The 13,868-nt window shown below is 45.9% G+C and overlaps 1 protein-coding gene across 5 annotated transcripts in view; it reads right to left on the bottom strand.

Annotated features, from left to right (window-relative positions):
- The window catches only part of SNX29 (sorting nexin 29), a 394,246-nt gene that overhangs the window by 354,214 nt on the left and 26,164 nt on the right, over positions 1–13,868 (bottom strand). For 4 of the 5 annotated variants that reach the window (XM_045542623.1, XM_045542624.1, XM_045542625.1 and 1 more), the window contains exon 4: positions 9,750–9,874. The exons of the other annotated variant lie outside the window; for it this stretch is intronic. In XM_045542623.1, coding sequence (XP_045398579.1) covers positions 9,750–9,874 — 125 coding nt within the window. The remainder of the gene's footprint in view (positions 1–9,749; positions 9,875–13,868) is intronic. 5 annotated transcript variants of the gene reach the window in all.

The raw sequence follows: 13,868 nt of genomic DNA, 5'->3' as shown, positions 1-13,868 counted from the left end.
CTCTGGACATCACATTCAGTTGGAGCAGGAAGAAGTGGGACAGGATAAAGCCAGCTCTATCACCCCTTTTATCAGGAAAGAATAAGGAATCCCAGAAAACCACAAGGGAGCAGAGACAAAGCGGAGAACAGAAGTCAAGACTGGCTTCATCACTCACAATCCCTTCCTAGAGAAGGATGTACCACAGCCCCAAGCACAATCAGGGTTCTACCAAGCCAAAGAAGACAGGGGGATGGATGTGAGGTCAGAAACCAACAGAATCATCCAAACGTGGTATCGACCATTCTAGGAACAAGGTAAACCAAGTTCCTTCATATTCTAGCCTGAGAATAGGGTGAATATAGCTGCTCGAAAATCCCTGCCACACTCCAATCAGTACGAGCCCAAGTGCATGGCACAAGTGGGTTGGCAAAGCAGGGTTTCCAGGAAGGGCCCTAGCTCTGTCACTTGGCCATCGTCCTACTGGCCACAAGACTGCCTCCCGGAACTAGAACACAGAAACTGTGGCTTAAACATGAATCATACATAATAAAAATTGTATAAAGTGTGTATACCTGATACTTTTTCTTTGCTTTTTTTAAAAACTGTGGTAAAATGTACATAATAAAATTTACTACATTAACCAGTTTTAAGTGTATAATTCAGTGGCCTTAAGTACATACAATGTTGTGCAACCATCACCACTATCCGTTTCCAGAAATTTTTCATCATCCCAAATAGAAATTCCACACCCATTAAACACTAACTCCCTCATTTTCCATCCCCTCCCCCTCTAACTTCTAGTCTACCTCAGTCTCTGTAAATTTGACTATTCTAGGTACCTGATATAAGTGGAATCATACAATATTTGTACTTTTGTGTCTGGCTTCTTTACTTAGCACAATGTTTTCAAGATCCACCCATGTTGTAGCGTGTGTCAGTACTTCATTTTGTTTTATAGGTGAATAATATTCCATTGCATGGACAGACCACGTTTTGTTTATTCATTCATCTGTTGATGGACACTTGGGTTATTTCCACCTTTTTGGCTATTGCGAATAATGCTGCTATGAACACGGATGTACGAGCATCTGTTTGAGTCCCTGCTTTCAGTTCTTTTAGGTATACATATACCTATAGGAGTAGAATTGCTGGCTAATATGGTGACTCTATGTTTAACTTTTTGAGGACCCACAAACTATTTTCCACGGTGGCTGTACCATTTTACATTGACACCTTTTTTTTAATAGAGATGGAACTGCTTTTATTTCTCTGCAACTGAAATTAACTCTGCTCTGAACTCCCCTTCAGTTAGAAAAAATAAATTTCGCAATTAAAGGTAACTTAGGGCCAGGCATGGTGGCTCAACACCTGTAATCCTAGCTCTCTGGGAGGCAGAGGCCAGCGGATCATTTGAGCTCAGGAGTTCGAGACCAGCCTGAGCAAGAGCGAGACCCCATCTCTACTAAAAATAAAAAGAAATTAGCTGGACAACTAAAAAAATAGAAAGAAATTAGCTGGACAACTAAATATATATGTATATATAAAAAGTTAGCCAGGCATGGTGGCACATGCCTGTAGTCCCAGCTACTTGGGAGGCTGAGGCAGGAGGATTGCTTGAGCCCAGGAATTTGAGGTTGCTGTGAGCTGGGCTGATGCCACGGCACTCTAGCCCAGGCAACAGAGTGAGACTCTGTCTCAAAAAAATAAAAAATAAAAAATAAAAAGGTAACTTAGTCCCTTCAGGGTTTTTTTTTTTATTGTGGTAAAATCACAACATAAAATTCACTGTTTTAACCATTTCAAAGTATACAATTCAGAACTTGAAACATATTTAATGAATGAATAAATGCATAATAACCTGAAACACTAGATTACTTGTGAAGGCTTTAATGGATTTAAATTCAAAAACAAAACATCCCTACTGACTCCATAGAACAAACACCAATTATCCTGGTGAGGGTGGGTGGAGATTACAAAACTAACAGGAAAAGAAGCAGGAATTGCCACCGACTGCCCATGTGTGACCCAGCTCCTCCCGACCTCAGAGCCCTCATCCTGCTACAGCCGCATGGACCTCTTTAACGTCGCTGCAACCTGCCAAGCCCGCTCTGCCTGCCCAGCCACGGAAGCAGAACCCACACCAGGTACTCCAGCCGAAGGAATCCAATACAAAAATTTCTGAAGAGCTATCAAGCCAAATAAGGAGATAATTAATGAGGCTGCCTAGAGATTACTGGTATCAGAAAGCCAGGGGAACAGAAGAAGAAGAAGGTGGTATTACCAGGGCTGCCAGACTGTAGGAGTAAAGTGGGGTGAGAAGACGCAGGCCTAACCAGCAGTCCCGTGGGAGTCCATGGACCATGAAGGAAGCACAGCCCCTGCTGGGGAAGCCACCTGGAGCAGGGGTGAGTGGAAGAAATACTCTAGCTTCTCCCTTTCTCCCACCTCTAGCCTCGCCTCACCCTCACCACGTCCCATTGGCCAATCCATGCTGGAAGCCACGGGGACAGAGTTTGCAGGGGAAGAACAGAGAATAAATTTGAGAGCAAACAGGCAACTGACTGGCACAGGCCTTTGAACCTGTTGAACTACCTGGAATTCCCTCCCGCAGTAACAGTACGGCTAATTCCCTCACCTTCTCAGGTCTCTATTCGAATGTCCCCCTCAAGAGGCTGTCTCTGACCACTCCTCATAGAACAGTAAAGCACCACCCCATGGCAGACTGCTAGCTGCTCATCACAATCTATTCTCTCTTCTTCCTGAACCCCCAGCCCACTATGCAGGGGCTAAGTGGCTCAGTTTCCACTGCACCCAATCAGCGGTCACCGATTCACTCACCTGAGGCACTCATTTCTGTCATATGTCTGACCCCTGTTAGCATCTTAAGTTTGAGTCCCTGAGCTCTAATGGTGCAGCCTAGTACACCTGGCATTCACCCACATTATACAAGACTCCACAGCACCTCCTTTATTGAAAAGCGGGAAACTTCTCTAAGATCCAAAGAAACAAGGCCTTTTGGAATTTGTGTCTCCTGTCCTTTGAGACGCATACCCCACCACATGCTAAAGAGTCACTTACATTCTGACAGGAGCAAAGCAAAGGACCCATGGAACTTACAGGTTGGATAATTATGGTCTAAGAACTGACAACTCTGAGGCCAAATGGAGTCTTAATTTATGAGACATCAGGATTAAACACCTTTGAAACAGAAGTATCAGTCCAGCCGCACCAGATCTTAACCTGCTGGGACACTTTCATGCCACTTAGGAAACACCCACTGGCCCAAGTCCTCTCCCAACTCAGATGTCAAACACCCTCCCCAGGACCCTGTGGACATCCCCATAATCCAGCAACCCACAGGCTAACACCCAGCCCCTGGGGGATGGTGGCCTGGCTTCTGGCTCCCTGCCTAATGCAAGCCAGTTCCTACCAGCTGTTAACCATTTGTATTACCCTGGACAGAGCTCAGTATTTTCTCTGCACCTTTAGCAGACACTCTTTCAGGGTCTCTTTCCTCAGAAGCAGCTGATTTGCAAGTTCATGAATACAACAGAGAAACACCAAGAGGGAACTGAAAGCATTTAGAGGATGGGAGGGTGGGGGAGCGGACTTCCCCTTGCCATCAAAAGGACAGGCCCAGGGTTCTCCTGGCACATGCAGCTGCTTCCAGAATTAATCTTCTACAGAAATGAAATTGTTACCCAAGGTGACCCAATGAAGCAAAACTGCTTTGAGTCAAATGTAATCAACCACTTTCAAAAATCCCCACTGAGGATCAAGGAAGTTGGTTCCTCTAATTTTACAGTTGGGAGTGTATTAATACCACCTGCTTTCAACTGACTGTGAAGTTGTGTACAGAGAGTGGAGGATGGGGGTCCAGCTTCCCAGGAAAACGAGCAGCTTGTCCGAAATCAAGGTCATGATATTGAACATAGTCCTCTGGTGGCCTCTTCTACGTAGGTGGCTCAGTTTCTTACAATACACTGGAGCTACAAGGACGAGTGAGAACGGACCCAGTCCCTGACCTTCGAGAGACAGAGAAACAGTCAAGAAAACAGGGTGGGGTGTGGTGGTGCAAACCTGTAATCCCAACACTTTGGGAGGCTGAGCCAGGAGGATCGCTTGAGCACAAGAGTTTGAGGTTGCAGTGAGCTGTGATGGTGCCTCTGCACTCTACCTGGGGCAACAAAGTGAGACTCTGTCTCAAAAAAATTAAAAAAAAAAAAAAAGTGGTGCTCGGTCAATTGGATGTCTGTAAGGAAAAAAAAACAACCTTTCTCACATGTGCCATATACAAAAATAAATTCCAGGTAAATTACAGATCTCAAAATAAAAGGTAAAACAAAATTAGAAAATCAACATACAGGCCAGGCGCGGTGGCTCACGCCTGTAATTCTAGCACTCTGGGAGGCCGAGGCAGGCGGATTGTTTGAGCTCAGGAGTTCGAGACCAGCCTGAGCAAGACAGAGACCCCGTCTCTACTAAAAATAGAAAAGAAATTATATGGACAGCTAAAAACATATATATATATAGAAACAATTAGCCGGGCATGGTGGTACATGCCTGTAGTCCCAGCTACTCGGGAGGCTGAGGCAGGAGGATTGCTCGAGCCCAGGAGTTTGAGGTTGCTGTGAGCTAGGCTGATGCCACGGCACTCTAGCCCGGGCAACAGAGTGAGACTCTGTCTCAAAAAAAAAAAAGAAAAAAGAAAAGAAAATCAACATACAATATCTTCATGGCTTTGGAATAGGCAAAGATTTCTTAAGCAGGAAAGTTGGATCAATAGGATAATAGATAAATTGAGCTATTAAAATAAAGTACTTCTGTTTAAAGATATCATTAAGAGAGTGAAAGGTAAACTACAGAGTGGGAAAAGATGTTTGCAGGGCATGTATCCTAGGAAGGACTTGTATCTAGAAATATATAAAGAACTCCCACAAATCAGTAAGAAAAAGATAGCAACCCAATTAACAATAGGCAAAAGATCTGAACAGCTACTTCACTAAAGAGGATATCTGAACAGCCAATAAGCATACAAGAAGAGGATCAACAGCATTGCTCATCAGGAAATGACAGCTGAAACCACAAAGAAATACCTGTACACTCTTGGGGACAATGTGAGTGTTGGCAGGGATGTGGAGCCACCACAACTCTGTACAAGACTGACTGCTGATGGAAATGTGAACTGGTATAACCATAGTTTCTACTCAAGCTCAGGGTATATGTACCCTCTGACTAATTCCACTCCTAGACCCAACAGAAACGCAAATATATACACATTCACCAAAACACACATATGAGAACAGTCATAGCAGCACGATTTATAATAGCCCCAAAGTGGCAATGACCCAAATCCTATCAGTAGCAAAGCAGATAAATAAGCTGTAAAAGCTAAACATCGATACAGGCAAATGAGCTCCTGGTATGCCAACAACATAGCAGAGTCTCACAAAACAGTGACGAGTGAAAGAAACCAGACACAAAAGAGAGCCCGTAAAATTACATTCAGAATCAGGCAGAACTGATCCGTGGCGTGAGAAGTCAGAGCAGGGGTTACCTCTGGGGAGGAGGTGTGCAAAGTACCTGGAAGAGGACACGGGTGGCAGGTGGCTTCTGGGGCACTGGTACCATTCTAGTCCTTGACCCTCGTCCTAGTGTAACAGGAGTGGATTGATAAGCAGTGACATACACTGACCTGCACACTTAGGATTTGTGCACTTATTTGCCTCTACACATTTATCAAAGTTTAGCTTAAAAAAATATATCATGGCCCTGATTCAGCACCACAGGAAAGGTGACAATGGCACTCCACGAAGTGAGTTGTCACAAGCTTTACATGTCCAAAAAATTATTTCCTTTATCCTAGACCATAATCCCAAAAGGGCCGAAGTAAAATATCAAGATGTGGGAATGAGAAGCACTTTCCTCTTGATTCTAACAAGAAAAACAAGAGCACAGCGCAACAATCAATGGCAACCAACACCTATCCCAAGTGGGAAGGGCAACAGGAACAGGTGGAGACTGCGGTGAACTAGAAGACGTTGGCCCCATCTACAGAGGGCAGTGGTACCCCCCCAGCCAGTCACCAGTGCAAATGTGGGCCCAGCGTCACAGACCGTGCAGCTTAAGCTAGAAATCCATATTTCAACAGGAAATCTCACAACTTTTAAATATTGGAAACTTTTTAAAAAAATTGTAAGCACAGTGCAGAAGGGCACCAGTTTCAAATCTCAATCCTCCACACACGCTGACCCCCGAGGACCAAATGCAGTGATGCCGCTGGCGGACACTTGGCAGTACCTACTGTATTGTGATTTTTAACCATAGCTTTGTGTTCAGTCATTACTTTGAAGTTCAGCTTTTCTCTCTTCAAAAGATAGCACTCCTCAAATGTAAACAGAGCTAATGCAACAGCCTTCTGAATTAATTCACCGTTATTTATTCTCCCCCGTCACTTTCGATTTAGTTAACTGAGCTGGAGTGGGCCACAGAGGAGCACTAACGGCACGGGCCTGCTGCCAGAGGAGGGGGCGCTGGGGAGAGGCAGGAGCTGGATGTCAACCTGAGCTGGGTCGGAATCCTCAGCTCTGCCTTTACCAGCTGTGGGAACTTGGGCGACTTATTAACTTATTTGACCTCAGTTTCATCATTTGGAAACTAAAGGTGCCATTGCTTACCCTGGAAAGTTGTCGCCACCTTATCAGCCAACACCAGCCGCCCCTCCCCCCAGCTCTGCACCAGGGCCTGGGCTTTGCGGGCACTTTCTCCTGCAGCCACCACCACCGACCTGAGAGGCAGGTCCTGTTATTCAGTTCATTTCACACGTGAGGAAACAGAAGCTCAGAGAGGGGATGTCACAGAGAGCTCATGTGTGACAAGTCATTGAGCGAGGATTTCAACCCTGTCGCCTGACTCTGGAGCCAGTGTTCTTAAACGCCGCGCTACATAAAGTGCCCCGCTCCGCAGCCAGCAGGGGCGGGGGGCAAGTCATACTCATTTCCATCCAGTCCTTCTCTTTGGATTTTATTTTCTCCACTCTGTCTGAATGCATCATTCCAATGCCTGTAAGAGCAGCCACAAGAAGCCACTGATCTCATCACTCCCAACTCGTAGCAGTGGAAAAGCCATCTGCCCCCCTCCCTTATGAGGGATTTAATCAAACATACCATAGAAGGAGAGAGGTTTCAATCAGACAAGCACTACCCAGTAGCCAGGGGATGGTTAATTAACACTGCCGACCATGACGGCAAGGAAGCCTTGGGCGGCCACTCAAGGGCTAAGCTAGTCTGGTCTTTTCCCTGCTTCTCGTGGGCAGGAGGCTGCCCGCCACATGCTGGTCAGCAGGAAACAGCAGAGACTGTGCCCGTTCGCCCGTCCGCTCACGGAGCAGGTGCAGAAGTCGTGCTAAGACACAGAGAAGCGGCAAGAACCAGAATGCTGGAGATGCCTCACAAACATGTTGGTGCTTCTCTGATTATTGAGGCCAACCAAGTAACAAGAAGACAAGAACTCTAGTCTGGATGGGAACAGAAAGAGCCACTCTTCGTGGACAAAGCGTCAGTGGGTTTGGCAGGGACGAGATGGGGGAGAGGTTCAAAGTTAAAAGGGTGTTGGGAAGAGGACGGTAAGTAGTTAAACATTTATTAGGTGTTCTAACTAAAGCAGCCACTTCAAATGAGGTTCTCACTGAGTCCTCCTGACAACCCCCCAAGACAGGGGAGACTCTCCCCCTTTGCAAGTGCAAAAAATCTAAGGCTCAGAGGGAACCTTCCCACGGTCGTCCGAGACTTAGTCTTGCAGTCTGACTTCAAAGCCAGGGTTGCCTCTGCCTTGCCCAGCAGCTGCCCTCGGCCCGGTGGACACAAACCAAGAGCCGCATGGCCGTCTCTGCACCAGTTCCTCTAAGGTCACTCCCCCGAGACAGGTAAGATGGAAACAAGAAGAAATATTAGGACCCAGGAAGCCCAGGGGTTCTCTGGGAAAAAGCTATGCCCTTGAAAAGCTCATGAACCAGCCCACGACACTCACTAAGCCACCCCCATCAGGGGCTCAGGGCAGCATCCCAGCGATGGGAAGCCACGGACACAGTCGAGGCTGACATCCGAGGGGGCCCAGGCAGTGATTTCTACTGAAGCCCCTGATGCTGGCTTTTCTCTAAACTGGCTCCCTCCTTCCCTGGCTTTTTAAGGAGGAAGGAGCACAGGAAAATGGAAAATTCAATAGTGACAGGAATCCCTCTCGAAGCTGCCCCTCGGCCCTACCAGGAACCACATTTTGTTACTGAAAATGAGTAACTGGTGAGAAGAACAAGAGTCAAAGATCTGTTGAAGTCATCACATATTCTATACAAGTGTCAAAATATCATAAGTACCCCATAAATTTGCACCAATATTGTGTACCAATAAAAAAATTTTTTAATTTTTTAAAAAAGGCCAGGCACAGTAGCTCATGCCTATAATCCCAGCATTTTGGGAGGCCAAGGAGGGAGGGTTGCTTGAGGCCAGCAGTTCCACACCACCCTGGGCAACATAGCAAGGCCCCATCTCTACAAAAAATAAAATTAGCTGGACGTGGTGGCATGCACCTGTAGTCCCAGCTACTCAAGAGGCCAAGGTGGGAGGATCCCTTGAGCCCAGGGGGCTGAGGTTGTAGTGAGCTATGATGAGGCCACTGCGCTCCAGAAGGAAGATACAGCAACATGAGGGAAAGGGAAAGGCTAAGGATTCAGTTAGCAGAGAATTTCCAGATACCTCCACGAAACACAATGAGGTCTGACTTTTTGCTATGAAAGGAGAACTAGCAAAAGACGGCACATTTTACTCAGCAACAACACTGACATTATCACAGTGACAAGAAAGATTCAGGGATGTGGGGTGGCAGCCACAAGCAGGGTTGGAAAGAACCTGCTCTTTGAAAGAGAGAGGAGGGAGGAGACCACAGGACATTTTTCACACAACATGATACACTTCAAGGTTCGGATCCAAAGCAAATCACTTTGACTAGTTTCCTCATCCGTACAGTGGCGGTAACGACTGTCCCTACTACTCACAGGGCTGCCGTGAGAACTGAATGAGATAATTTACATCAAAGACTAACCACGTGCCAGGCTTGCACTAAGTATTAACAGTTATTATTATTAATTAGCATCATCCCTGTCATTCACACAGGAACTGCTTTTACAGCATTAAATGGATGACAGCAGAACTCTAAGCTCAGAGACCTCTGGGATTTCTGTTGCTGTTGTTGAAGACATTTAATTACAAAATGCCATGTTATCCTTATGCATAAAATTAAACCAGATTATTAATTTCCCAGGAATTGCCAAATCACATTGGTGAAATAAGCACTTAGCTACAAGGCCCCAAACCCAGGTGAGACTGTACCACGTGGCTCTGAGAATTCTACACAAAAGATGACTTCATTTAAAGATGCCAGACACTACCCTATTTTTTTTGAGACAGGGTCTCACTTTGTTGCCCTGAGTAGAGTGCCATGGCATCAGCCTAGCTCACAGCAGCCTCAAACTCCTGCGCTCAAGCCATCCTCCTGCCACAGCCTCCCAGAGTGCTAGGATTACAGATATGAGCCACCGCACCTGGCCAACACCCTTATTTTTTTTTACTACAAATAAGACATGGATTTCTGCACACCCACCCTAGTCCCATAGAATGACTGCCTTGCCCACTATTTAAAAATAAATAGAAATAAAAAGAGAGGGCAAAAAGAGAAGATGAGCTCCTCCAAGCCACAGCCAGGCCGCGCAGTACCTGTTTCGGTTTTGCTGGGGAAGCCTGCCGCCTGTTTGATCGCTGCCGCGGTGAGCGCTAATCCTCGACTCCTCTTCAAGCCATGCTGCAGGACAGCTTCGAACTGGGCACACAGACAGGTTACCCTGCAAGAGGAACAATGACTCATCAATCCACCCGGGGAAGGGAGTAGCAACCAGGGCAGCTCCCGCATCTCCAGGGAGTGAGCGAGCCGTCAGAGGTAAACCACAGCGTGAAGGTAGATGGGAGACATCTGGATTTGCAGGCTTGGTAACTGACCTGCGACGCTCCACAGGCCTCGCCGCATTTAGGTTCATTTCACATAATCGGGGATGCCCCACACAGTCTAGTCATATTCATCCGACCAGTGAAGGCATGGTGACAATTCACAAGGAACAAGAGGAAAGGGAACTGGTGCCAGCCAGAAGGGTGGGGGTGACAATTTAAAAACCAATCAGTTTGGTGTGGGGAGCGGTTGGGTGGTTTTTGTTTTGTTTTTTTTTTTTTTTTTTGAGACAAGAGTCATACTGTTGCCTGGGCTAGAGTGCTAGAGTGCCGTGGCGTCAGCCTACCTCACAGCAACCTCAAACTCCTGGGCTCAAGCCCCAAATAGCTGGGACTACAGGCATGCACCACCATGCCCAGCTAATTTTTTCTATATATTTTTAGTTATCCATATAATTTCTTTCTATTTTTTTAGTGGAGACGGGGTCTCGCTCTTGCTCAAGCTGGTCTCGAACTCCTGACCTCAAGCGATCCTCCCCTGCCTCGGCCTCCCAGAGTACTAGGATTACAGGCGTGAGCCACCGTGCCTAGCTGTGTTGGGTGTTGATTATATCCAATTGGCAAGTTTTTCTTTTCTTTTCTTTTTTTTTTTGAGACAGAGTCTCACTCTGTTGCCCTGGCTAGAGTGCAGTGGAGTCATCATAGCTCACTGTAGCCTTGAACTCCTGGCCTCAAGTGATCCTCCTGCCTCAGCCTCCTGAGTAGCTGGGATTACAGGCTGTGCCGCCACACCCCCAATTAATTTTTTCTATTTTTTAACAGAGATAAAGGTCTGAAAAGGGGTAAAATGTATTATGAGTTGTCTCTTTAAAACCCCCCACCCTTTTTGGGAATTAAAACCTGCATTTCTGCCAGAGGCCATTAATCAAAGGGGCAGAAAAATGTTTTGTTCTGTGTTTTCTAGTATCTTTTTTTTTTTTTTTTGTCGCCCCCTTCCCCTCCCTCTGTTTTCTAGTATCTTAAACCACAGGAGATGGCTCAAAAGAATTGCCCAGAGGTCAGGAGATCATCTTCACTGGCCATAAGGTCTACCACCAACTACACTTAAACAACAATAGCCCGAAGCCATGACATGTGCCACTGGTCACAAAAACCCAAGCCCAACCTCTGAAAACTCCGCTTATAAAGCCTTATATTTTGCCTTAAAGGTGGGAAGGCAGTTTTTTTCAGAGGCTAGTCTTCCACCCTTCTCATTTGCAAGCAAATTAATAAACTTCTCTTTCCTTTTCCTCCAACCACTTGTCCTTGTTCTTCATTCTCACTGATTTGACCTCGCCTCGGGGACAAGCACCAAACTTTCGGTAACATCTTTAGCAGAGATGAGGTCTCGCTCTTGCTCAGGTTGGTCTTGAACTCTTAAACTCAAGCGATCCTCCCACCTGAGCCTCCTAAGAGTGCTAGGATTAGAGGTGTGAGCCACCGTGCCTGGCCTCCAATTCACAAGTTTTAACTCTAATTCATATTACATGTAGTTTAAGGAACAAGATTATATTTTCAGAGACTGAATTTGCCAGCCTGCCAAATTGGAAACATTGTGTAATTTCATGGCCTGTTACACGCACTAAAAAGATAATATGAATTCTGATTCTTGTTCTTTATTTTGTTATAAGAGATTACATTGTGAACTCAGATCCAGAGTTGATGGAATTTTCAATTAAGTTACAATTATTGTGCGTTTAATTGAATTGTTTCACAATAACCAAAGAAATGGGAGTTTCAGGAACATGTCTACAAAGAGATGAGGTCACAGCAACTATGCGCAATATTTAGCAACCCAGGGCTCCTGGGCCACTGCCCAATTGGGTCTGTGGACTTTAGAGTCCTTTCCATTCATTCATGCAACAAATGTTAAGAAATCCTGAACATCTCCCATGTACCAGGCACTGCTCTAAGCTCTGAGGATACAAAGGTGGGAGTGAGGCAGGCAAGGTCTCTGCCTTACCATGTTTGCATGGTTCTAGCAGAGGGAGGTACACAAATAAGCTAACAGACCATTTCAGTTAATGAGAGCTTTGAAGATAATAACAGGATGAGGTGGCAGGTGGAGATGAGACAGGGACAGGCTTAGATTCTGTGGCCTCAATGGAGGTGGCCTTGGAGTTATGACCTTGCTATACCAAAGACAGCAGGCTGGACAGATAGGCCCAGTGCAAAGTCCCTGTGGCCACCACCATGCAGCTCAACCTTGCCTAACTGCAGGCATTTGTTGTTCCACCCACCCCTACACCGGCAGTAACAATAATCCAGGTGTTTATCACTCTGTAGGTGGTAAAATATTTTCAAACCCATTATTTCACTCACTCCTCCCATCAACATTACAATATGGGTGAGACAGGTATTATTACCTCCATTTTATACCTGAGGCTTAAAGACATTTAAGTGACCTCCCGAACCAGTGCATAATAAGCAGCAACATCTGTACTCCTCCCCACCCACCCCATGCTGATCCAATGCAAATCATACTATACCCCATACCACAAAGACAAAGATCCTTTATTCTAAGATAAAAGTCCTCTCACTCCCATGCCCAGTCTTTACTCATCATTCTGTCTACACCAGACAAACCTAACAGCATCAGCAAATACACAGCACTCGTGTCTTTACATTGTATTGTGCTGGTAACAGACATCACTAATCCATCCCAGCATTCTAGACTTCCACTGCCAAATGATCAAAGTTGGCCCTCCACAAAAGGAAGCCTATTTGGCAACCCAAACCCAATACTTCCTCTCAACTACACTATTTGGTTTCCATCTTCTATATTGTCTTTGCTGGATCCCCTGCACCTAGCTTGGTACCTGATACACAATGTGAGCTCCACAAATGCCTTTCCAGTGGGGAAGTAAATGGGTGATTAAGCTTGAACCACAGGTCCCAGAATACTCCCCCATATTGAAACAACCCTCTATTACAGGCAGACATCATTCCTAAATATTAAGTGTTTGCACATAGGCACATATTTAAGGGCTTCCCAAAAGCTGGGACACCCCCCAAAACTATCTAAATACCACAGCAACCAAAATGGTGGCACACAGCATGTATTAGTCCCTTTTACACTACTATAAAAAAAAAAACCCCAAGGCTGAGTAATTTATAAAGGAAAGAAGTTTATTTGGTTCATGGTTCTGCAGGCAGTAAAAGAAGCATGGTGCCAGCATCGCTTCTGGTGAGGATTTCAGGGAGCTTCCAAACAAGGTGGAAGGCAAAGAGGGAGAAGGTGGGTCACATGGTGAGAATGAGACCCAGAGAGGGAAGAGGGGGTGCCAGGCTCTATTAAACACACTTAGCAAGAGGAGAAGGCAGTTCTCACTGAACTAATAAAGCAAGAACTCACTCTATTGCGGGGAGGGCCCCAAGCCATTCATGAAGTGGATCCCTCATGATCCAAACACCTCACACCAGGCCCCACATTCAACACCAGGGACGAAATTTCAACATGAGACTTGGAGGGGCCAAACATCTAAGCCATATCATAGCAAAATGGACCTGGACCAGGGCTCTGTCCCAGAGGGAGAAAAAAAAAACCATGGGCTGTGTTTAGAGTTCTCCATAATCAACCAAAGCCTCTACCTTTAAAAGAATAGCCTGCAAATGCAACAATCAACCCAATAATCTCTGTCCCTATGCATGGCTCCAGTGCACAGGTCAGTAACTGGCAGACCAGCTCTAGATTAAACCTGTCCCTGAAGGGGAATGGAATGCAGATGAACAGCACAAACCCAGGCAACACGTTTGGGTTACATCACCAGTACTACCTCTAGGGGCACACGGGTCACAACTAACCTAACATAGCAGAAAAACCCAGGTGGTGCTAGTCCTAATTAGCTCATTATG

This window comes from Lemur catta, chromosome 2, assembly GCF_020740605.2.
Source record: "Lemur catta isolate mLemCat1 chromosome 2, mLemCat1.pri, whole genome shotgun sequence".
Lineage (NCBI taxonomy): Eukaryota > Metazoa > Chordata > Mammalia > Primates > Lemuridae > Lemur > Lemur catta.
The sequence above is the reverse complement of the archived record's forward strand: the minus strand, read 5'-3'. Positions and strand labels throughout refer to the sequence as shown.